This window comes from Chrysemys picta, chromosome 1 (genome assembly GCF_011386835.1).
Source record: "Chrysemys picta bellii isolate R12L10 chromosome 1, ASM1138683v2, whole genome shotgun sequence".
Taxonomy (NCBI): domain Eukaryota; kingdom Metazoa; phylum Chordata; order Testudines; family Emydidae; genus Chrysemys; species Chrysemys picta.
This window is the reverse complement of record NC_088791.1, coordinates 157,637,015-157,660,646: the sequence shown is the minus strand read 5'-3', so window position 1 is coordinate 157,660,646 and position 23,632 is coordinate 157,637,015. Positions and strand designations below refer to the sequence as shown.

The window sequence follows — 23,632 nt, the reverse complement described above, 5'->3', positions numbered from 1 at the left end:
TAAACTTAATATAATGTAGGGTTACCATATTTTGTGCCTCCAAATGGAGGACACTCCACGGCCCCCGCCCCCGCCCCGAGCCCCGCCCAACCCCGCCCCCTCCCCAAAGTCTCCGCCCCCTCCCCTGCTTCCCGCGAATATTTGATTCGCGGGAAGCCTGAAGCAGGTAAGGGGGGTTTGGGGGGAGGAGGCGCGGCCCAGGCTGGCCCCCCGGCGTTTCCAGCCTGGGTCAGCTCGGGCCCTGGGGTGCCGGCCCCGGCCGACCACCCCCGGCCCGCCCAGCACTGCCGGCCCCCGGCGGCCCAGCGCACCCCCCGGCTCCCCGCGGGCCCGGCCGACCCCGCAGGCCCCGCCGGCCCGGCTGACCCGGCTCCCCGTGGGCCCGGCTGACCTCCCGATTTTCCCGGACATGCCCGGCTTTTGGGGATTTCCCCCCGGACGGGGATTTGAGCCCCCAAAAGCCGGACATGTCCGGGAAAATCCAGACGTATGGTAACCCTATATAATGTCTTTTCTGCATCAAGTACTTTCCAGTTTTGCACAGCCTTACATTTGAAAAAGTTTAAACTCTACTTCACAGCACAGTATATACAGTCTAAATTCAAAACCCAGTCTACTTGGAAAATAACTGCTGGGGTAATTTACCATGATTTCCTAGAGTAAATATGTATTTGATTGGTAAATGGGGGGTAGGGGTTTGTTTTCAGTATTTTGGGGTTTCTACGCCCAGCCAGGATATAGCGTGTTTCTGTCTGAAAATAAACCTGCCATGGCTTTTTTGGAAAATATAGTGGGGGAAAATAGTCATTTGGGTGCTAACGAACAGTTTGAAGACACAAAGACTAGGTGGATTCTGGATATTTTAAGTCTGTAAAATGCTCTGGAATACCCAACTGAAAAAAACACAACGTATAATTATGTACATTTTGACCTGAGGTCTGCAAATTAATGACCCAATCCTACCAATCCAACGCAGGAGTAGTTCCACTAACTACAAAGGGACTCCTTAAGGAGCTTAAAGTTGAGCACATGCCTAAGCGTTTGCAGGACTGGGACCTAAAATGTAAATATTTGTTGTGTCTTAAAGGCACTCATACAATATGCTTCCACTGACACAAATGTGATAAGTATTTTTCAGTTTTACTTTCACATTCCACAGTTTTAAAAATTTGAAACAAAGATGTCCCTTTCTGCTGGCTTGCTTGTTTATGTAGAGCACTTTTGCTCTACCAGCCTTATATACATCAGAAGCTTTAAATGGCTCCAGCAAGAGCAGGGAAATTTTTCTAATTTTTATTAAGAAGATAGCTTCCCTGTCATCTATACAAAAAGCACAATAAGACCATTCAAATATACTGTGCATTTGTTCCAATATGGCTAGCAAAGTATTTTATAATCAATATTTTTATAGTAACTGTAAGAACCTCTCTCACATAATATCTACCCAGCTCACAAGGCTGCTCAAGAGAAAAGTAACTTCTAACTTTAAAGTGATTTATGTTATACAGAAATTTAGTAACAGATTTGAGAGCCAAAGTGCAAAAGACTTACAGAAAAGACTGCATGCTCATTTTTTCTAGAATATAGTATATTTTTATGCCTACTATAGCAAAAAGGTAGTACATTGTTCTAACATAGTACATTATCAATAAACTTGGCAGATTTTTTTTATATAATTTCAACTGATAATGTTTATTTTTAAGTTTTTTTAGATTTCTATCTATTTATATTTTCACAGTTGCATGAAATTACAGGAGGGTCAGACAATATAATGAGAGTAGACACTGACCTTCAAAAAGTTAAAGATTTATAAACAATTAAATCACAAATTGTCATTGTCCCATGTCAAAATATGCAAAATAAACATCCTTAAATCAACAAATCATCTTTTAAAACTATTCATTCCCTAGTCCATTTGTAACTAGCCTAATTCAAATCTCTGGATTTTGACTCTAATAAGTACTCAACCAGCATTTTTCTTACTTTGCCTAATTTTTTTTATCCGTTTGTGTGTATACAGTGAAATCTAGGTTTACTGACATTTACCGATAAAAATCTAATCCTTCCAAACCTAATTATGAGTGGCTCCTATTCTCGCAAAGATGTTTAATCAATCTAAACGAGTTGTGTGCCAAGCAAATAGAAGTTTGCAAAGCTGCACTGTAATATTAAGATGAAGGCTTTGTAATGCTATAGTATCACCTTTATCTGATGACAGAAAAGCAACTCTGAAAAATTCTTACCCAGTTATATTAGTGGAAAGAAGTTAGTTATTTCAGTTGTTCATACAAAGCCAGTTCACGAGATAGGTCTAAGCGATTATCATTTTTAAGATTGCAGCTATACACTGGCTCACCACAACTTTTACCATAATTTAATTCTCTAATTTTATTTCTAATTAAAATCTCTTACCAATATTTTCATGCAATTCTTGAATTAAAAACTTCTAAAGTTTATCCTCACCATGAGTAATAAGCAGCATAAATGCCAACATTGAACACTATTGGTACTTGCTCCTGACGGAAAAAAAAAAAAAAAAAGGCTTCTACAAGACATTCCCATTGGCCAAACACAGCAGAAACAAGTGCCAAGGACACACGCTTTATAGCAATATCAAGCAGCAAATAGCAACAGTTGATCATGTTTTCTAGTCATCAGTATGCATCAGACACATTTTTTATGAATTACTATAAGGCATCTACAACTATATGGAAATACTGCCCACGTTTTTATGATTATTTTAAAATCAATGATTAGTTACTGGATGCCAGTATTTATAGAATACTGTTAATGGTCTTAATGTGAAGGTCTGGTTTTAACAGTATCTGTCCACTCTTGTTTCTAACAAGTAATGGAGTTCTCTGCCATCTGCACATGAATATGGTCAATATTTCCACTTTATTTCTTTGTTCAGAAGGAGTCTTAAAAAAAAATCCTTTTGCTGAAGGACTACATTAATCCTAACAAAAGGATATGTTAAGTAATGAATAACAGCTCTAAAATGGAAGCTTATAGAGCTTATAGGAAATGACGGTCTTAGTTTGGCAAATTTTTTTGGCATAAGGAGAAGAATTTGATTCCAATTTTACTTCATATCAAATTACAGTTTAGAAAGGGTTGAGTGAGCATGGACAAAGGTTTTCTTGCCACTTTAATAAATATAAAAATGGGCGATATTAAGCTGTTTTGAATTTAGAGCACCCACATTAAATGCAATAGATGTTTGAGCCAACAAAACAAGAAATTTCTAAATTAAAAAGCCTAAACTGAGCTCCCACAACTTGCAGTTAAATCACTGAAACTCAGTGCAGGTGGTGGCCCTTACAGGATCTGGCCCCAAGGTTGCCACTTGGCTCTTATAATCCCACATAAAGGATCATCAGAGCTGTAAAATCTAGATACAGAAAACAAACCTGTAGACAGCCTAATTTCAAATTTCAATGCTGTTGTGTGGTTGTTTGAAGTTACCTTAGTTTTCATATAGGGGATTTAAGATGACATTATATGTATTAATTTCAACAACATCTGACATGTCTGAAGCAGCTGACGAAGTGTAGTCAGTATTTAGTACCTGTACTGTCCTACTTTTGCACTGATACTAGCTCTGAAGGTGCCATTGCCATAAAACTTAATTTAGTAACAATGCTATGATGAACAATGACGCTTAGCAAATAAATTGGCAAATGATTGCTTCTTTTGTTATATCCTTTAAACAAAATTTAGTGCTGGTAGAAATTAAGGATAATCATTAGTAATGTTTATTTAAAATAGTAATAGGGAGGTTTGCTGTTTTTTTTTTTGTTTTTTGTTTTTGTTTTTTAATTCTGACCAGTATTTGCCACTCTACATTGCATTTTTGTGCAAATGCGTGAAACTCTGAAAGTGAAATGGACTCAACGCTCACTATAAATGAAAGTGGAAGAGAAAAGTTTATCTGGGAAAAAAAGGGAAGAGTTTTTTTTGTTTGTTTGTTTAAATCTCTCACTTAAGTAACATCAATAGACTGAACCCCTTAGGCCTTTAGTTTAACGTGCATAAGCAGGTGCAAATCCTTGGATTTAAATACAGTTGTGCCCACTTATTTGTATAGGCCCCAAACTTTCTATTAATAGTAAGCTGACTGTTTTAGTTTAAACTACTGTAAGCTATTTTTGCTCTCCACATAACTAAAAACGATGCAATATAAATTTGTTACATATATTCCATCAGAATTTGTAAGCCAATTCAACCCAGGCAGTTTAAAACTGCCATATGATGCAACTCTGTAAAAACGAAGTACTGAATGGAAATAGTAACCTAACACATTCATACTATGAAGTCTTTATTTCAAAACAAGACTGAAGTTTTAACTGCCAACAATGAAAATCTGTTGCACTTTATTTTCAATAAAATATATATCCTTACCCGACACCTGATCATCTGTCAGCCCAAATGCTGACATGACATTTTTGCTGATTTCATCTTGATTTTTTAATGGATCAAAAGCAGACATACTTGCTGCTATAACTTGAGTAGATGGCTTGACAGAAGAGTCAGTAGCAGCAGGTTTTTCTTCACTACCATCAACAGCATCTATTAACACAGCAACAGATTTGTTTCTGTTACATACACCAATTAAGAAGGCTTATCAATCTGAAGTACCATTCTGTGACAAGAAAACAGTGAAGTTACATGTTCCATGGCTGCTCATTTATTTATATATAAACAAAAAACATGCACAGTAAATTTTAAAAACTGCACACACAACTTGAAGTTGACGTCAGAATAACTGGAGAATGAAGCTTATCTAGATACCCGCTAAAGAGGTCAATAGAAATTAGTTCAGTCTTAACTCACTTCTGAAGCAGAATGTCATAGTACACAAACTTATTTAGATGGTAAGCTCTTTGGGGGAGGCCCCATTTTTGTTCTATTTGTACAGCGCCAAGCATAGTGGGTTCCTGGTTCCTGACTGGGGCTCTTAGGCTGTATGGTAATACAAATAATAAAAAAACCTGAGATTCCAAGACTTCTACCCCCACCTGCAGCAAATGCCTGCTTTTCTAAATTGTCCCTGCATAGGACAGCGACCAGAGAACCCCCAATGAAGCTGCCCAGAGGGAAAACAGTCAGGGGAGGTTCCATATATTAAGTGTTGTCATTATTGTCTCTCTGATTGGGCATTATTATTATATTCTTCAAAGGAAGGGTCAGTTAAGCTGACTAGTGAGATACAGTTCTGCGTACTTATCAAAATGAAATTGCAGTACCCCCAGAAAATCCATATGTCAGACACATTGCTGCTACACCTCTACCCAGATATAACGCGTCATGATATAACATGAATTCGGATATAATGCAGTAAAGCAGTGCTCTGGGGGGGGGGGGGGGCGCTGCGCACTCCAGCGGATCAAAGCAAGTTCAATATAACGCGGTTTCACCTATAACGCGGTAAGATTTTTTGGCTCCCGAGGACAGCGTTATATCGAGGTAGAGGTGTATTAAGTAAAAATGGAGCAACTACTTAGGCTCAGGTCTTTTTCTAGGGATTAGTAGTTGATGCTTCAAATCAACTTCTCCCAGCTGGCTATTAATCCCCATAAAATGCCACACACCCTGACAATTGCTGCTTAAACATTAATATTTGTTTTGTTTCATATTTAAGAAACATCACATCTTTTAGGCATCAGAAAGGCAGTGTTATCTAAAAGACTGAGCAAAGGACTAAACCAGGGATTCTCGAGTTCCAAACTTGGTTCCAAGCAATGACTGGGTAAAAGTCATTAGCTTTCCAGCCTCCACTACACACTCTCCTTCCATCTGCAAATTAAGCATATTACTACTTACCTAACTTACAGGGGAGTTTAAATGATCTAAATAATATTTAAGAGTACTCTGAAAGATAATACTTGATATCTTCAAAGTAGCCAGTTAGGAAACAGTCAGTCAAGGTTTCTTAACTTGGTACAATACCCCTACTTGTTAAAAGACTTTAAGCCAAGCACAGTAATTAACCTTAAGGCCACTAGCAAGTTAAGTTTCTAAAACAGCAACTGAGGACCAGTCTGCAGACTGAGAGAATTAGGCAAGACTCCCTTTTTACAGTAGGTAAGAGCACACAGTTTGACTCAGACAATTCTTTAACAGTAAAAATGCCTGACCTACCATTTTCAGGCAGGCTGGTGGAAAGCCCTGGTTCAGCAGGTGGTTCCAAACAATCCAACAAGCGATTCACTTTGTTGCGAAGTTCTATCAGCTCTCGACGGAGATATTTCACCTGATTCGATTCTAGAGGTCTTGGCTGCCCATTAACTATAAAACAGTAATTAAAGAAATGAACTCTGAGGGAACATAGTAACAATTATTTGTGCAGGCACAGGTTAAACAACTTTCTTATACAGTAGTATTGCTAGATGTCAAGCATAAAGAAGAACATCTGTCTCTCTCTTTTGTGGAAGGGAGTTTAAAAATCAAGTGTACTGTAGGCACTGTAGGTCACGAGTGAAAATAGACTATAATCTCACTCTGGTCCAAAAGGCACATTTACCACAACCCAATTTGGCACCTTATTGCATATTACCAGAGCTGTATGGAGAAGTTTGCATACACCAGCCTGCAATATGCTTAGGTCAACCAAGAATTCATTCTTTTTCAGTTACCAATTTTTTTCTAATCTTTCAGTTGCGGCAATTTAAGTGTTAATTGTAAACAGTAGGTAAAAAACTGTTTAGTCATGTTTAAGTTGGCAGTTTCCCTTAAAAGAGTCAGAAACAGTTTACAAAATACAAACTAACAATTTCTAAAGTCTGTGCAAAAAAGACAGTTACCTTTTCCGTAACTGGTGTTCTTCGAGATGTGTTGCTCACATCTATTCCACAATAGGTGTGTTGCTCGCCACATGCACTGGTGCCGGAAGTTTTTCCCATAGCAGTACCCATAGGGAGCGCCCTAGCGACCCATGGAGTGGCACCTCCATGGCACGGTATAAGGGGTGCTGCGTGCTCCCCCCACCCTCAGTTCCTTCTTGCCAGACAACTCCGACAGAGGGGAAGGAGGGCGGGATGTGGAATAGACAAGAGCAACACAACCCAAAGAACACCAGTTATGGAAAAGGTAACTCTCTTTTCTTCTTCGAGTGATTGCTCATGTGTATTCCACCATAGATGATTCCACTGTTGGAGGTGGGAAGGAGTTCACAAACTCTCGGGATGGAGAATGGCCCTGCCGAACCTGGCATCCTCCCTGGTCTGAGACACAATCACATAATGCGAGGTGAAAGTGTGAACTGAAGACCACGTGGCAGCCCTACAAATGTCCTGAATGGGGACATGGGCCAAAAAAGGCAGCCGACAAGGCCTGCACCCTAGTCGAGTGTGCCTTCACAATTGGTGGCAGAGGGATTCCTGCCAGGTCATAACAGGTACGGATGCACGAGGTGATCCAGTTGGAGAGCCCAGAGAACAGGAGACATGACACCCTTCTCATGGACACCGTGGAGGCCATGAACCGCGCAGCCGTGTCCGCTGCATCCGAAGCTGCCTGCAGGGTTGCCCTGGCAGCCGCTGTGCCCTCCTCCACCAGCGCTTTTAACTCCTTCCCATCGCACTTCTAGAGGGAGTCCTCTAACTTGGGCAGGGAGCCCCACAGATTGAACTCATGCCGGCCCAGGAGAGCCTGGTGGTTCGCCACCCAGAACTGGAAGCTCGAGGACAAAGCACTGGAATGGTTATCTAGGGAGGTGATGGAATCTCCATCCTTAGAAGTTTTTAAGGCCCGGCTTGACAAAGCCCTGGGGCTGGGATCATTTAGTTGGTGTTGGTCCTGCTTTGAGCAGGGGGTTGGACTAGATGACCTCCTGAGGTCCCTTCCAACCCTAATCTTCCGTGACAAATACATTTTTCTTCCAAATGAATCCAGCCTCCTTGAATCTTTATTTTTGGGGTAGGGACTGGTTGGCCCTGCCATTCCCTGTGGTTGACCACCAGGGAGTTAGGAGCAGGGTGGGTGTATAAGTATTCATGCCCCTTGGTGGGTACAAAATACTTGCGTTCCGCTCTCTTAGAGATGGGAGCTAACGAGGCCTGGGTTTGCCACAGGGCATTTGAAATTTTCACCGCCCCTTCGCGGAGAGGCAAGGCCACCCTGCCCGGTGCCGAGGAGGACAGTACATTAAACAAGGCGCCCGAGGGCTCCTCCATCTCCTCTGCTTGGAGGTGCTTGATGCCACGCTTTTTAAGAGTTCTTGGTGGGCCCTAAAGTTCACCTGCAGGACGGAGGGGCCGTAATCACCTCATCCAGGGAGGGTGAGGAGGACGGCGCGGTACTTTGTATGTCCACCGGCACCGGCGGGTCCACCACCTGGTTGGTCTCAGTGCTCGGTGTGGAGGATATACGTACCACCAACTCCTTCCTCGGGGGTTTGGAGAGGGAGGCCAATGGTCCTTCTGAGGCTCCGGCCACCAAGCGAGCCCCCATTGGGGCTGAATCAGGGGCCACGGTGCCCACTGGTACCATTAGGCCGGCCACAGGGCCCGGTGCCATTGAACCTGGCCCATTGATGGACGACTACAGAGGGAGGCCAGGCTGACATAAGACCTGCCGCTGTCCCTGGACCAGGAGGAGCAGCGATGCCGACCACGGGACCACGATCCTGACATGGAGGACCGGTACCATTGGTAACAGCTGCTCCACGATCGGCTCCGGCAGGCGGACCCACAATGGCGAGACGCCAGCAACCGACATCCGGGGCTGTGGAGGCGGTGCCGTGGCGGGGTCCTGGAGCGGGACGATGAACGGGAATGACACTGATGTTCGTGCCGTGACCGGCTGCGATAGCCCCTTCGAGACGAGGACTTTTGGCATAATTTGCCTCGGTCTCATTGGTGTTCGCTCCTCGAGGTGGAGCGGTGCGGAGAGTCTAGGTCAGACTGAACCCAACCAGACAGCCTGATGGGCATCGAGGACGATCCATGTGGACTTTGCCCTGGGGCAGCAAACAGCGTCAGGAACGTTCCCTTGACTGAGACAGGATTGGGGACTTCAACGGCAGAGTCCAGGGAAGGGTTATGTGGCCTGCAGCATGCAGGGGGTCAGACCAGATGATCATAATGGTCCCTTCTGACCTTAAAGTCTATGAGTCTATGAGTCTATGAGACCAGTACTGAGCCGGGAGTGACTGCAGAGATCCCAGTGGCAGCTTGCCTCTGGAGCTCGGGGTAGACATTGGCGGTGCTCCTGGTACTGGCATGGACATAACATCCCGGGCCGCCTGCAGGGCCTCCAGTATGGAGGGCATCCGGACATCCGGGGAGGCCTGCTCCGAATGGGCCGGGCTTCTTAGCTCGCGTTGAGTCAGAGGCCTAGAGGCCAGTGGGGATCGAGGACTGCCCAGCATGGGTCTAGCCTGTCCTGGGTTTACTCCACTGCTGCGGCGAAGAAGGCCTTTTCCTAGCTTTCTTGGCATGTCCCGTGGACGGGGAGCAGTGCCGACTTGTCAATGGCACCGAAGGGTCACTGCGCACTGACACCGTGGTGCCTACTCGAGTGGCGCACCAGAGCCGGAATCAGCACCGACTCCATCAGAATAGTCCAGAGCCAAATGTCCCTTTCTCTCTTGCTCTGAGGCTTAAATGACTTGCTAATCTTGCAGCGATCGCTGAGATGGCATTCCCCCAAACAGCGTAAACAGTCCGCATGCGGATCACTCACTGGCACAGATCGCCTACAAGTGTCGCATGACTTAAACCCGGGGCACGAGATATGCCCCGGCCCGGGCACTCTAGCTAAACTAAACTAACTAAACAAATAACTAACTAACTACAGGTACCATGCACTGAACAAACAAGCAGTTTTGGGAACGAGCTACAGCAAAGCTGGAGCAGAGCAGTTCCAAAGCACCTTCCCTGGCGGCAAGAAGGAACAGAGGGTGGTGGGAGCACACAGCGCCCTTATACCGCGCCATGGAGGCACCACTCCAGGGGTCAGTAGGGCACTCCCCTATGGGTACTGCTAGGGGAAAAACTTCCAGCACCGGTGCACATGGCAAGCATGCACACCTATGGTGGAATACACTTGCGCAATCACTCGAAGAAGAAAAGACTGTGATAAAAACTTACATGTAAGAAATGGTTTGCTTGAACAAGCTTTAAAATGTACTTTTTGAACAAAAAAATTTTCCACCACAACTCTCTCATGTTTTTCTGTCCACTTACGGTATGTCTACACAGGGATAAAAAAGCCCTGGTCAGCTGACTTGGGCTCGCACTCCGGGGCTGAACAATTGCTGCATACATGTTCAGACTCGGGCTGAAGCCCAAGCCCTAAAACTCTGAGGGTGAAGGGTCCCAGAGCTCAGGCTCCAGTCCGAGCCCAAACCCCACGAGCTCGAGTCAACCAATCCAGGCCAGCCATGGCAGTGCCGCAGGTCTTTTATCCCTATGTCGATATACCCTCTGGATTCAAACTCTTGAGATATGCTTGCAGTCCCACAGTTTTTCCTCTTAATTTAAGCCTAAAGCATCACTGGAGAAGGCCTATTAACAGTGGAAGCAGAGAGAAGGTCTATATGCACTGCCAGCACCAGAGTGGCTGCCCTCTGTGCTCAATTCATTTCCACTGTATTTCCTGAGTGTGTGCGCATGGGACAATACAATTATCACAAATCAAAATGGAAAAGATTTCTACTCTTTCTGCTCCACAATAAAATTAACAAAAGGACAGAATGTACAAAGCCAGTACCACAGTAGTGCTCAAGGACACATTATGTCTCTTGACAGAAGGGTGCTTACTGCTGTATGAGCACTATATCTCAAGCCTACTAGTTGCCTGAACAGTGGCCATTGGCTGAAAAACAGCTCCTTAAAGGGACATGGTCAACTTGAAATCTATTCAATTTTTTAAACAAGAAAATGAGTTAAGAATTGTCTGTATTATACCTGTCTGATGCCCCCTTTTTGTAGTTTTATAAACACATTTTATTATTTCTAATGCTTCTCTGTCCTACGTTGCTGTCTGGAAGACCCACACAAACCAGGGAATGTGAAAGGCTATATGGGGAAAACAATGAAATTCCCTAAACAAGATGCTCTGCCAAATGAATTAAATAAAGCTGCAAAAATATTTCTCCTTCTAACCTGCAGTTTCTGTAAGCTTAGATGTCTCTTGTAACAGTAGGGAAAGCTATTTCAGGCAGCAAGGCAATTTTTAAATGTATGGCATCCTTTTAATTATAAACTGCCTTCATGGAAGGATATGTCACCAGCATACAAAGAAGAGCGCCTATTGCCTGAATTAAAAAAAAAAAAAAAAAAGATCCCCAAAACATTTGTACTTACCAAACAATGTCAGTTTAAGTATCCTACTGCACTGAATTGCAAAGGAAAGATCTGAGCTATCAAAAATTGTTATAAGATCTCCATCTGTAAAGAATTTTTAATAAATAGTTAATATTGAACAGTAACACAAAAAGGCCCAATGCCCATCTATAATTCAAATGCCCGTTTAAAGTAAGATGTTTGCTTTCTAGAAACTAATCATAACTTGTTAAATTTGGTTTTAAAGCAACTAGAAAAAAATTGTTATATATTACATTACAAACATGGTACATGACAAATACAACTATGGGCTAATGTAAAAGCTTAAAATGCACAGAGTTAACAATTTTTTTTTTAAATAACCCCATCCTTTCTTAAGTCTCAATGACATGACCAAAGGTAATTTATAATTTGCAATTTAAATCAAATTAGGAAAAATATTCCTTCCACCCAAATTATGAGACTGAGAGATATTAATCAGAGAGCATTTAAGAAGTCACTAAGGTAAGTTTGGTAGTACTTTTTTTTAGCCACTCTAATTTTAATATGCTCGACAGTGACAACTTGTTAGTGGAATAATCCATGCTAGAAGGATATTCAAGTGTGCTTTGTTTATTCCAGGGGTGGGCAAACTTTTTGGCCTGAGGGCCAAATCGGGGTTCAGAAACTGTATAGAGGGCCAGGTAGGGAAGGCTGTGCCACCCCCAAACAGCCTGGCCCCACCCCCTATCTGCCCCCTCCCACTTCCCGCCACCTGACTTCCCCCCTCAGAACCATCCTACCCCAGTTCTGAGGGAACAGCACAAATAGACTTCTACTGACCACTTATCTCTTCAGCATCCTGACTGTGCTTCAAAGAAGGATTATAGCCAATTTCACTACTGCCAGCACACACACACACACACACACTCAGCACAAGAGAAGAAAGTGGAAGAGAAGCCATAGTTGCTTTGGGATCTATGAAAAAACCTACAGTCTCCTCCCAATGTTCTCTCCATAGTGAAGGCAGAGACGTACAAGTGTGCATGAATTCTAAGTTTCTCTCATTTTTTAATCACATAAATAACTATTAAACAAATCAAGCTATACAGATAGTTTGCATCTGCAATTGTGGTGGCTGAATGCAGAGATTGGATGGTAAAATTTCTGCTTAGTCAAGTATCTCCTATTATTTAACCAAGGTACAAAATGGTTATTTTTAGAAAGAAGTCACAATATATAGATCAAGGGAAGAGCGTGAAAATTTACCGTGGGATAAAGGCAAAAGGATATTTCAAAGATTTATTATTGAAATGAATATTCATATTCAAGCCAACTTATGTTCCCCTCTCTCCTGTCACAATGTCCCAGCCTTATAAGTGAACAAATTTTGTAACATTCAATGAACATCTGACAAAAGCATTCATATGTAGTTATTCAAAAGTTCGAGTGTGGAATGGCTCCTTTGCTAGGACAGCTATTATGTTCTATTGGGTAAATACATGTTTAGTTCTGCCAGAACTAGTAGGGATTATGGACAATGAATCAAGGAGAGGGCACAAGAAAGGGGCAGTGAGGCCCAAGTGCTACTCTTTCATTAACAAGAACAGGAGGGAATGAGGCAGGTGTCTGACCAGCTCCCAAGTCCTTGTTCCTTTCCTGGAGAGAAGAGAGGGAGGGGCAGAGAGGTTGGAGCTACTTTTGCTTTTCCTGGATGGGAGGGGGGAAAAGGAGCAGAGCCACAAGGCCAAGGAGGGAAGGAGTTCCAGGGATGCCCTGAAAAGAGGAAGGGAAAACCCAGTTTTTATTGGAGCAGAACGGAGCCCAGAATTCATTAAGGGAATATGACCTGAGGATATTAACTGAGGCAGGGAAGAGGCCAGAATCTTTTATTTATTTATTCGTGGATTCAAAGACTCTAATGTCAGAAGAGACCATTAGATCATGTAGTCTGATCTCCTGTATATCTCAGGCCATTAAATTTCAACCAGATACCCCTGTACTGAGCTAAATAACTTGTGTTTGACTAAAGCATATGTTCCACAAAAGCAGCCAGTCTTGATTTGAAAACATCAAGAGACTCAACCACTTCCCTTGGTAGTTTGTTCCAGTGGCTCATCACCTTCACTGTTAAAAATGTGCGCCTAATTTCTAATTTGGGTTTGTCTGGCTTCAGCTTCCAGACGTTAGTTCTTGTTATGCCTCTCTCTGCTAGATTAAAGGGCCCCTTAGTACCTGGTATTTTCTTCTAAGTGAAATGCATACTGTAGTCAAAGAGTCATCTGCCGTTTTGATAAACTAAACAGACAGCTCTGAGTCCCTCACTATAAGGCACTTTCTACAATTCCTGAATGGCCCATTTCTGTATCATCTCCACTTTTCCAACATCCTTTTTCAAATGTGGAAAGCAGAACGGTAGGTAGCATTCCAGTATCTGTCTCACCAATGCTACAGAGAGGTAAAATCACCTCCCTATTCCTAGTCATTACCTCTCCTGTTTATTCATCCAAGGATTGCATTAGCCCTTTTTGCCAAACACTGGGAGCTCATGTTCAGTTGCCTGTCCTCTAGGAACCCTAAATCTTTTTCAGTCACTGCTTTCCAGAATACAATACCCTATTCTGTAGGTATGGCCTGCATTCCTCATTCCTAGATGTATAACTTTGAATTTGGCTGCAATAAAAAGCATTGTTTGAATGGGATAGTTTACCCTGCAATCCAGATTGCTCTGTATGACTGCCCTCATCATTATTTATCACTCCAATCTTTGTTTAAAATGCAAATTTTATCAGCAATGATTTCACATTTACTCCCACATCATTATGAAAAAATGCTGAGTCGTGCCTACCACCAATCCCAACAGGTCTCCACTAGAAGCAACCCAACTCAATATTTCCCCATTGACAATTACTTTTTGATCTCTGTCAGCCAGTTCTTAATCTATTTGACATGTGCTTTATTGATATTATATAGTAAATTTTTAATCATACTGTTGTGTGACAGTTATATGTTTAACTGATAAAGGCAATCTCAAAGAATAAAATCAGGTTTCTTTGACCAGATTTATATTCCATAAAACCATGCAGACTAGCATTAATCATATCCTTTAATTCTTTATCAGCTGAATCCCAGATCAGGTTTTCCATTATTTTACCCAACGCTGAGCTCAGGGTAACCACCCTCTAGTTACCTGGGTCATCCTGCTTGCCCTTTTTTAATTCTGGTAAAACATTAGCATTCTTCCAGTCTTCTTCAATTTCCGCAGTATTGCAAGATTTATTAAAAATTATCATCAGGCCAGAGATGATCTCAGCAAACTCTTTTAGTACTCTCATGGGTACATGTCATCCAGGCCTACTGATTTAAAAATGTTTATCACTAGTAGATATTATCTAACATCCTCCTAAGTTACTATTGGACTGGAAAGTATGTCATCCTTATTAATATGAGTATATCATCCGGTTTCTTTCCAAATTCAGAACAAAAATATTTATCAATACTTCTGCCTTTTCTGCAAACAATTTTACCCTGTCTATCTAGTAACGGACCTATACAATAGCTAGAATTTCTTTTGTTCCTAGTATACTTAAACACCTCCCTATTGTCCTTAGCCCTGCCAACCATGGCTTCTCCTCTAATATCCTTAGCTTCCCTTATTAAATTTTCTCCACTTCATAAATTCTAATTTATACTGATTGCTATTTCCAATTTCTGCCTTAACTTCACTACTGAATCTAGACAGGCTTTTTGCCAAAGTTGTACTCTTTCTTGTGAAATTGTGGAATTTTGGCCATCTAATAAACTCTTGTTAAAAAACACCCAGTTTTCATTCACATTTTTCTATCTAAATTTTTCCTCCCAGTCAATTTATCTCATAATTTTCCTCATCTTTGGGAAATTAGCCTTTCTGAAGTACCAAGTTTATCTGTTACTGACTGAAACTGTCCTCTGCCCATATTGAATATGATCAGGTCATGATCACTGGTCCCTATGTACCCACCAACTTCCAGTTATCGATCATGAGGAGGCAACTCTATTCTGGACATGTTGGATGCAATACTTTTTGTGTTAGACAACCATCTATAATTTTTAGAAATTCATGTTTTACTGCTGACTTCATGAGCTCTCCACCATATACCTCTGTAACAGGCTACACTGGCCTTTAAGCACAGAGAGGGCCAGAGAACCCTGTTTCAGGAAGGCTGGAACAAAAAGAGGGGGGGGGGGCCTAGAAGTGGCCGAAGACAGCAAGAGAAAGGAAGCAGTCCCAAGGGAATTAGCAGGTAGGGAAAACCCAGGCTATGCTCTCTTTAAGGGCCTGGGACAAGGCGGCCTGTAGTGTAGGGTACAGCAGTGCTTCCGTCTCTCTCAGCCAACTGAGATGAACAGGGAAAGAGGGCTAAGGACTCCTGATCCCAGATGAGAGAGACTGTCCTTTAGTCCGGCCCCAAAAAGAGAGATATGAACTCCTGATCCAAGGAATGAACTCTAACTCAGCCAAAGGAAGGAGAAACTGTTTAATTAGCTAACCCAATCCCAGAGTGAAAGTGTTTTTATCCTAAACATGCTCTGAGATAGAGCTGTGGATTCCCGAGGCAAGGGGGAAGAGGCTGCTTTAGTTGTACCCAGCTCCAAGAGGAAGGTAATACCCTACTATCCTAAAAGCAGGGATCTGAATAGTACATTACCCCGGGAAAAGGGCTGTAGACTCCTGGAAAACACAACTAATAGAGTTATTACCTGCCAAAGAAACCTATCTGAATCCTCACACCAACCCCAGAGGGCCCTGAACTAAAAAGGCTGAGAGGAAAACTGAGGCAGGGCACCATATCAGGACATGCGGGGCATGCTGAAGGCGGCCACTATACAACAGTATCCCCACCTGAAATCACCCCCCATAACAGCACAATTTTACTTTCCCGCCATTAGGGCAGATACTTGAGTAGTAACTCACTCTGTTCTCTGGTCTGATTCAGTCGTCTGTAACTTGACCCCTACTAGTATCCCCTCCTGGGCTTGCTTTGTTAGCAAACTGATCCATACGAATGCAACATCATATGATTCTGGGTTATCAGTAACTAGCAACCCATGTTTATTTTGCAAACACAAAATAAAATAAAATGAAAAAAACTCACCCCACAGTTGGCTGCAGCAGGGTTGAGCCCAGCTCCCCGATCCAGGCTTCATGACCTAGCACACATGGTCACAGCACTACTCACTCAAATTTGGCCCAGTTATCCCTCCGTCATGGCAGAGGGGCAACCGGCCCAAACCTGAGTGGTGCTGCAACCCCATGTGTAAGGTGATGCCCAGAGCAGGGAGCCTGGCCCAGCCCCTCGGGACAGGAGTCACCTCTGCAGAATGAGTGCAGGGGGGCTTGCTCTGCAACCCCCCATCCCGCCTCCCCCGCTGTGGCAGGACCCCAACTCTTCCCACACCCACGGAGATAAAATGGATAAAACAAAACACTAAATTCACAATAAAATTAAAAATTTCTATCAGTTTTAAAACAGGAAATGATGTCTTTAAGAGCAACAGCACAGTATTTATTAATTAGAAAATGGGAAGGGCTGTTATGATTCATTAATTGGTGAGCGTGGGAGAAGAGTTTCTTAGTTGTTGAGAGAAGAAAAGCCTTTTCACATGAGCAAAACAGCATGTACTATTATCCACTTTTACTTGGTCTCCCCTCTCCCCCTTTTTGGTAGTGTGGGGCCATGACAGTATGTATAAATCCTGAAAGATCTCTGCCCTCCACCCCACTAAATCAAGGTGGCACAATTACTGTCCCTATTGGTTCAACATCTCAAAAAGGGATTATAAAATTTACAGTGTATACAGTGGAAAATACAAACAGAAGCAAGCATCTTTTCAAAATGGAATTTACATGTTAAAGTATTTTCCCTGACTATAATATCCCCATCTTCATTTAGAACCCTTTACAAATGGTTCTAGCTTAAATTAAGAACAACTGTTTTATTGCTTGGTGCTGTTGTCACATTATTGGAAACTGAAATTATCTTCAGAGGAGTAGCTTAGCAACATAAACATCTCCACAACTAATTCACTGGCAAAATGTACCTGCGGGTAGGGGGTTCAGCTCAAAACACGATATTAAAAGTAAGTTTACTATCAATCCTGCACTAAAATACAGTGCTATCCAGTTGGTTTCCCCCTCTCTCCCCCCGCAAATACACCAAATTTCTTCAATACTGAAGTGGCAGACTCATTTTTGAGGCTATATCAATCTATGAGATTTTTTGTGGATACATTAGATATATTGTAATTGTGTGACTTCTTTTCCCATGGAGTCCAACCACCATGTTCAATAGTTCAATCACTGCTGATGAGGAAGTACTTAGGAAGAAATTAATTCTTCTTAAGTTTTTCCTCTGGAACTGTCCAGAGGGTTTCCTTATGTTTTACAGGACATGGCCCCTCTCCCTGTGGAGAATTCACGTTTAGCTAATGCTCCAGAATTCTAATATATAAAGGTTTTTGCACGGTGACAAAGGTAGAAGATGCCATTTTCAAAGTTGTTGGAACTGTTTTTGAAAGGCCATAAGGTTTTCTTCCAACAAAAGGCAGCTGCCACAGAGAAATCAAAAATGCTCCCTACACAAAAGACCAGACTGAGTTAACACTGATTACGTCTCTAATTATCCACAGCTCTGATGACAGGAAAAAGGTCAGACTAGTAGAGAGCACGGATGCCAATGTCAACACCTTACTGTGGCAAAGAAGAGACTACAGGAGGTTGGAGCCATGAATCTTTTTGTAACCTCCCTCTAATCTTTCAGGTACATGAAGAAATGTGTAGTATAGCCTCAACAGAAACAGCTTTTATAGATTAGAATAATCTCATAATATAAATAGTTTATATATCCCAAGAGTGGGAATATCCAGAAGCAATTTTCAAAAGGTGAGTTTTATGGCAGTTTGCATTCTCACATAAACTGTATCTAATCAATACCATTAACAAGAAAACCCTACCTTCATCTTTATACTTTATTGTGACTTCGTCATTGCTCAGAAGTTTTCCTCTGAAAACTCTCTGCATCATCAGCACTAGCTCATCATAGGTGATGTCCTCATTATGAATAGGAATTCTCCTAATATCCTCCCCCAGCTGAGCTTTAATAATCAGCTTCCCACTTAAATCCAGCTGTCCGTTCATGGTGGACTCCAGATCTCCTATAGACCTGTTAACAAAAAACATTTACACAACATCTTTTAGAAGATGATTTGTTTCCCAACCACCACAGTCCTACACAATACACAGTTCTGTGATTTCAAAAACATTATTGTGAAAATTTGCTCTAGAGCAGCTTTCTATGCAAAACTATGTTCTCTCAATTGTTAATTTATGAGCCATTTCACAACTGTTCAAGCACAAAATGGAGATTTACAAAATGAGATATTTAAAACAATCTTTTCTCTGTGTTTTAAGCCAAATTTTAAAGTTCTGAGATGAAATATAGGCTTTTTACTGCCCATAAAGCATAAGGGGGAAAAAAATATTTTTGTTCAAAATGTAGCTTTTACCATGTTATAATGTAGGTCTTCATGTAGGTATATTTACATGTAAAATAATTTAGGGTTTGTATTTGAGAGAGACTTATTTCAAGGAGACTAGGAACACTGCAAAAGCACTTTGCCTTGATAAATAAAAAAAGGTATGTATGATCATCTCTCTAGCTATTTCTATGGGACCCATAAATATGGTATCTCACAGCTACAAGTAATGTAGATAAAATTCAAAGCAACAATGCGTGTTATTGTTTTGGACAGTGGAGGAGGTTTGGCAGAACGAGAGTTTGGTAGGAGGATCAAATTGGGACATGTGTCACTCTGGATGCATGCGAAAAAGAGGAAATGAGCCATCTAAAAACTGGTTTCATTATAAGTGGCTAGATCACACTTAAGCTTTCCTGCAAAACCAGTATATCTGATCCCTAATGCATGTGTCATGTTTTAGAATGCAACCAATAAAGAGAGAAAACTACATCAAAACCGTTTTTCACAATGGTTTTTTTTTAAATAAGCAAAAAATAACCCATTTAAGCTATTTTTAAATTTCAGTTTTGTTTTCAGCCTTTTTACATTCCCAAATTTGTTGAGAAGTTAAATACACAGAGAGCTTTCTTATGCAGTTCTGAAGCTTATAACTATTCCTATATTAAGAGAGCAGTCTCCAAATCAGAAGTTGTAACTCCAATGAAAGTCTGGATTTTAACACTTGAGTTAATTTTTTTTTTAATTTCAATAAAAATATACAGCTTGAAAATTACTACTTTGCCTGAAACACCAAATTTCAGAAAAACATCAATCAGAAATCCTCAACAATAAATGTTAACTCAAAAAAAGTATATAGTAGGAAAGATTTTGTTTGCCAAAAATATTTCATTATACCACTGTGCAGAAAAATGTTTCTCAAGATAGGGGTGCAAAGGAAGCCTGGGTAACACCATTCTTTTCTCTCCAGATCTTTGAATAATACCAGGGAACACCGGTCTCTGAAGTAGGAGGAAATAAAAGAGGGATTTCTTCATTATCCTGATACCTTCAGAGGAGACCTTTGACAGCTCAGAAGTTAGGAAGCCTTACAATTCAAAACCCCTGCTGCCAAAGAGGTAGACAGACAGGAAGGTGTACTGAAGAAAGGGAGGGGCCATTGGCTTGGTTATTTTTGATTCTTCCCAATTTCCTTTGAAAAAATCCTTATAGGCACATGCAGGAGACTAGATATACACTTTTTAAGGACATACTGTTTAAAGCATGTTTATTAGAAACTTACTTAAGTTGATCAATTTTACAAGTTTTCAACATGAAGAATCTCTCTTTCACTTCACAGAACAAGGAAAAAAGTTTTTCCAATAAAGCCTTAAGTATGTTACATCTTGATGCTTCTCCACATATTTAGCCCAGTGTTTTGACAGCTGATGATAAACCAAAATATACTGTGATGCTACAACACAAGTACTAAGGCCTTAACTCTGGACTTCTGTTCTTTTGTGATTTCATCTGAATCTAACAGGTTTTCCTATATAAAAGGCAATAGTTTTGTTCTGACTGATGTGCTTACTATATGGCGGCTTTCAAAAAAAAAAAAGCAGCAGTTATATTACAAAAGTCACTTCTTTTTGGTAGTTCAGAAAAAGGGAATTAGACAGGCACAGAGAGTGTGCTACTGTATTATACAGCCCTCTTCACTGCACTAAGAGTGCCTTTAAAGTCAGATGAGAGACACACTCGCTGAGCAATGTACTGAAGCTTGTACTACGGCTATGGCACTGTTCATGTTTTTTGAACAGGGGAATTTACACCCCAGAGCTTGTGAGCTGTCATAAGTTATTGGAAAGAAGTATTATGAAAACTGTTTTATGACATATTCATATCACCTCTAGATCTTCCTTTACTTCCTTGCTACCAATATCTTTTTATAACAGTAATTACCTTGTCTTACAGATTTGCTAGACTGCTTTTCAGGTTCCCTGCTTCACTTACAGCTGGCGTTCAGATGTCCTGCCATGCACTGCCAGAAACTATGCTGATCAATGATCGATAGGGCATGGAATCTGCATCAGAAAACCAAGAAGAGTTAACTTATTGTGAGTTTTCACTGCAGCTATATGCTTTTCATATCATCCAACTTGGCATGTTACAGGGAAGAAATAGAAAGAATTTACTTTAACAATTTGATATTTAAACTCGGAGTAACAGTGAAGATTGTATTTCACCCATAACATATTTTACCACCTTAATAATTTTGCTTGACAATTGCTAACAGTCTAGATATTCACTTTCAAAACAGACATGATAAAAGGGGTCATCACCCAAAATACACATATATTGTTTAAACATCTGTTCTAGTAACCTCCATCTTCTCAACATCCCAAAATAGATTTTAAAAAATTAAGTTTAAATTTTAGATTGATTTTGCAATGATAGCCCAGGCCTCAACTTCCTGATTAGAGGCTGGAGCTGCTCTGACATTAAGTGAAAGTCCTCAGGACAGCATGAGGACAGGGATTCTTTGGAGCAGAGAAGTGCTAATGTCACTTTTCCACAGGAAAAAGAACCAAACTGGACACAGGGCCAGCTCTGGCTTTTTTGTCACCCCTGACTGGACAAGAGGAAATATAGTGGCAATCACGGCCAGAGAGTCACAGCCACTGAAGGGCAGATTGCTCTTTAGAAAAGAAAGCTAAGGGACAAAGGGAAAGGTAGACAAGAGAGAAATGCCTTCCTGCCCCACTACCAGGAGACCTTCATTCCCTTTTGGTAGGTTACTGCAGCTAGCCCTGCTCATGGGCTCTTTCCCTAAGTGACAGATTTACAACTCCCTTTCTACAAACAAGCAACTGTTATAGGGGTAGAATGAAGCTACTGAAAGCTCCATGCTACTGCTGCTAGAGAAAGGTGAAAGGTAAATGACTCCTGCTACAGAGACAAGGAAAAGAGACATGAACCAGTTCAATGATATTTTGTTCACTCCCCTAACTGAAGTTGAATGTCAGCAGCCACAACTCTCACCTCTCTGGCTGTCTCTGTCTAGACCAGAGGTGGGCAAACTATGGCCCGCGGACCACATCCGGCCCGCGGGACCATCCTGCCCAGCCCAGGAGCCCCCGGCCCCTTCCCTGCTGTCCTCCGTCCCGCACAGCCATGCCACTGTGCGGGCAGTGCTCTGGGCGGCGGGGCTGCGCGCTCCTGCAGGGCAGTACAGCAGCGTATCTAGCTCCGGGCAGCTGGCACGGCTGCCAGACATGCTGCTCTGAGAGGCATGGTAAGGGGCAGGGAGGTCCTGGGGGGCAGTCAGTGGACAGGGAGTGGTTGGATGAAGCGGAGTTTCTGGGGGAGGGGCGGTCAGGGGACGGGAGGTTGGATAAGCATAGGAGTCCTGGGGGGCCCGTCAGGGGGCAGGGGTGTGGATAGGGGTCGGGGCAGTCAGGGGCCTGGTAGCAGGGGGGGTTGGATAGGGGGTGTGGTTCCAGGGGGCAGTTAGGGACAGGGGGGTCCCGGGAGGGGGCAGTTAGGGGGACAAGGAGCGGGGTGGGGTGGATGGGTCAGAGGTTCTGAGGGGGGCAGTCAGGGGGCAGGAAGTGGAAGGGGGCAGATAGGGGGTGGGGGCCAGGCTGTTTCGGGAGGCACAGCCTTCCCTACTCAGTTCTCCATCCAGTTTTGCAACCCCAAGGTGGCCCTCGGGCCAAAAAGTTTGCCCACCCCGGGTCTAGACTCACAAGGAGACAGAGGGACTGCAGATCCCAGCCCCCTCTAGTCAATCAATGCGGCTTCTTTGTGTATAGAGAAAAGGGGGTGGGGACAGCGTAGCGTCACTCCACACATTGCACTCAGCTTTGTAATAGGGACTCCAGTTGTCTAACCCTCATGCTGCTCTGAAAACGTTCCTTCATTATGTCAGAGCAGCACCAATGGCTCTTGTTCACAACCAGGAAGTGGAGAAGAGGACTATAAAATTACAAATTTGATCTCAAATTTTAAAAATTATATATGCGCTTGTGTATGTACGGAGTGTACTCTGGCACGAGAATCACACTTTAACCTTACTAGGAACCATAAGAATCACTCCTATAGCCTTGAGCCCCAGGGCTAAAAATGGCCTCCAGATACATGGAGTGTACCACTGCATACATTGTTAGGGAAAATCAATTACAGTAACATGCTTATATAAGCACTTTAGATTATTTGCTAAGATTACTCATGGAAATCCACTTCATATGTCTCACACAAAAAGAGAACAAGAAGAAGCTTCTAACTGCAGTTGGTTGTCCAACTCTTCTCCACCCTGCATGAGGTAATTATATAGGATTTAAAAGAAAGATCCTAATGATCGCATCTGTTTAATTGTTATAGAAAATGATGCAAGCTATTTTACTGTTGATATGTACAGCATTCACACTGTATTTTCTTTCTGTGTGTCTATGATGTAGCTGAATGTCAGATTTCCTTTGAAACAGCTTTCCAGCAAAGATATCCAATGAAGGAATGCTGATATGCTTCTGATAGTGATAACTTATCTCTACTTTGTCTTAAAAATCCAAACATTCTAAATAAGATAAAATCATCACATTTGAATACGGTAATTTCTCACCAAAAATTTCTTGATATTTCTCCATAATTTCTTCCATATTTGTTAATGACTAAGAATTCTCCCGCCCTCATAGCCCATCTTTCATTTGCATCTGGTAATTAAATGCTAAATTTGTGACCTCACAATCATTTCTATAGCAAACCGATATAATCCTCTGATTTGCCTGCAGGTTCATATAACAGAAGCAGAGCTAGGAGCAGGGAAAGCCCTACTAAACAAAGCTTTAAAAGACAAAACACTCCTTTTC

At 42.1% G+C, this 23,632-nt stretch overlaps 1 protein-coding gene across 4 annotated transcripts in view; it reads right to left on the bottom strand.

The window, feature by feature from the left end:
* The window catches only part of TFG (trafficking from ER to golgi regulator), a 34,878-nt gene that overhangs the window by 10,063 nt on the left and 1,183 nt on the right, over positions 1-23,632 (bottom strand). For 2 of the 4 annotated variants that reach the window (XM_005283543.5, XM_005283544.5), the window contains exons 2-6: positions 20,727-20,848; positions 18,264-18,472; positions 11,313-11,396; positions 6,145-6,291; positions 4,405-4,572 (exon numbers count right to left, since the gene is read on the bottom strand). In XM_005283543.5, coding sequence (XP_005283600.2) covers positions 4,405-4,572; positions 6,145-6,291; positions 11,313-11,396; positions 18,264-18,447 — 583 coding nt within the window. In that variant the 5' untranslated portion in view covers positions 18,448-18,472; positions 20,727-20,848. The remainder of the gene's footprint in view (positions 1-4,404; positions 4,573-6,144; positions 6,292-11,312; positions 11,397-18,263; positions 18,473-20,726; positions 20,849-23,632) is intronic. The other 2 variants (XM_005283545.4, XM_065588122.1) reach the window with 1 other exon arrangement.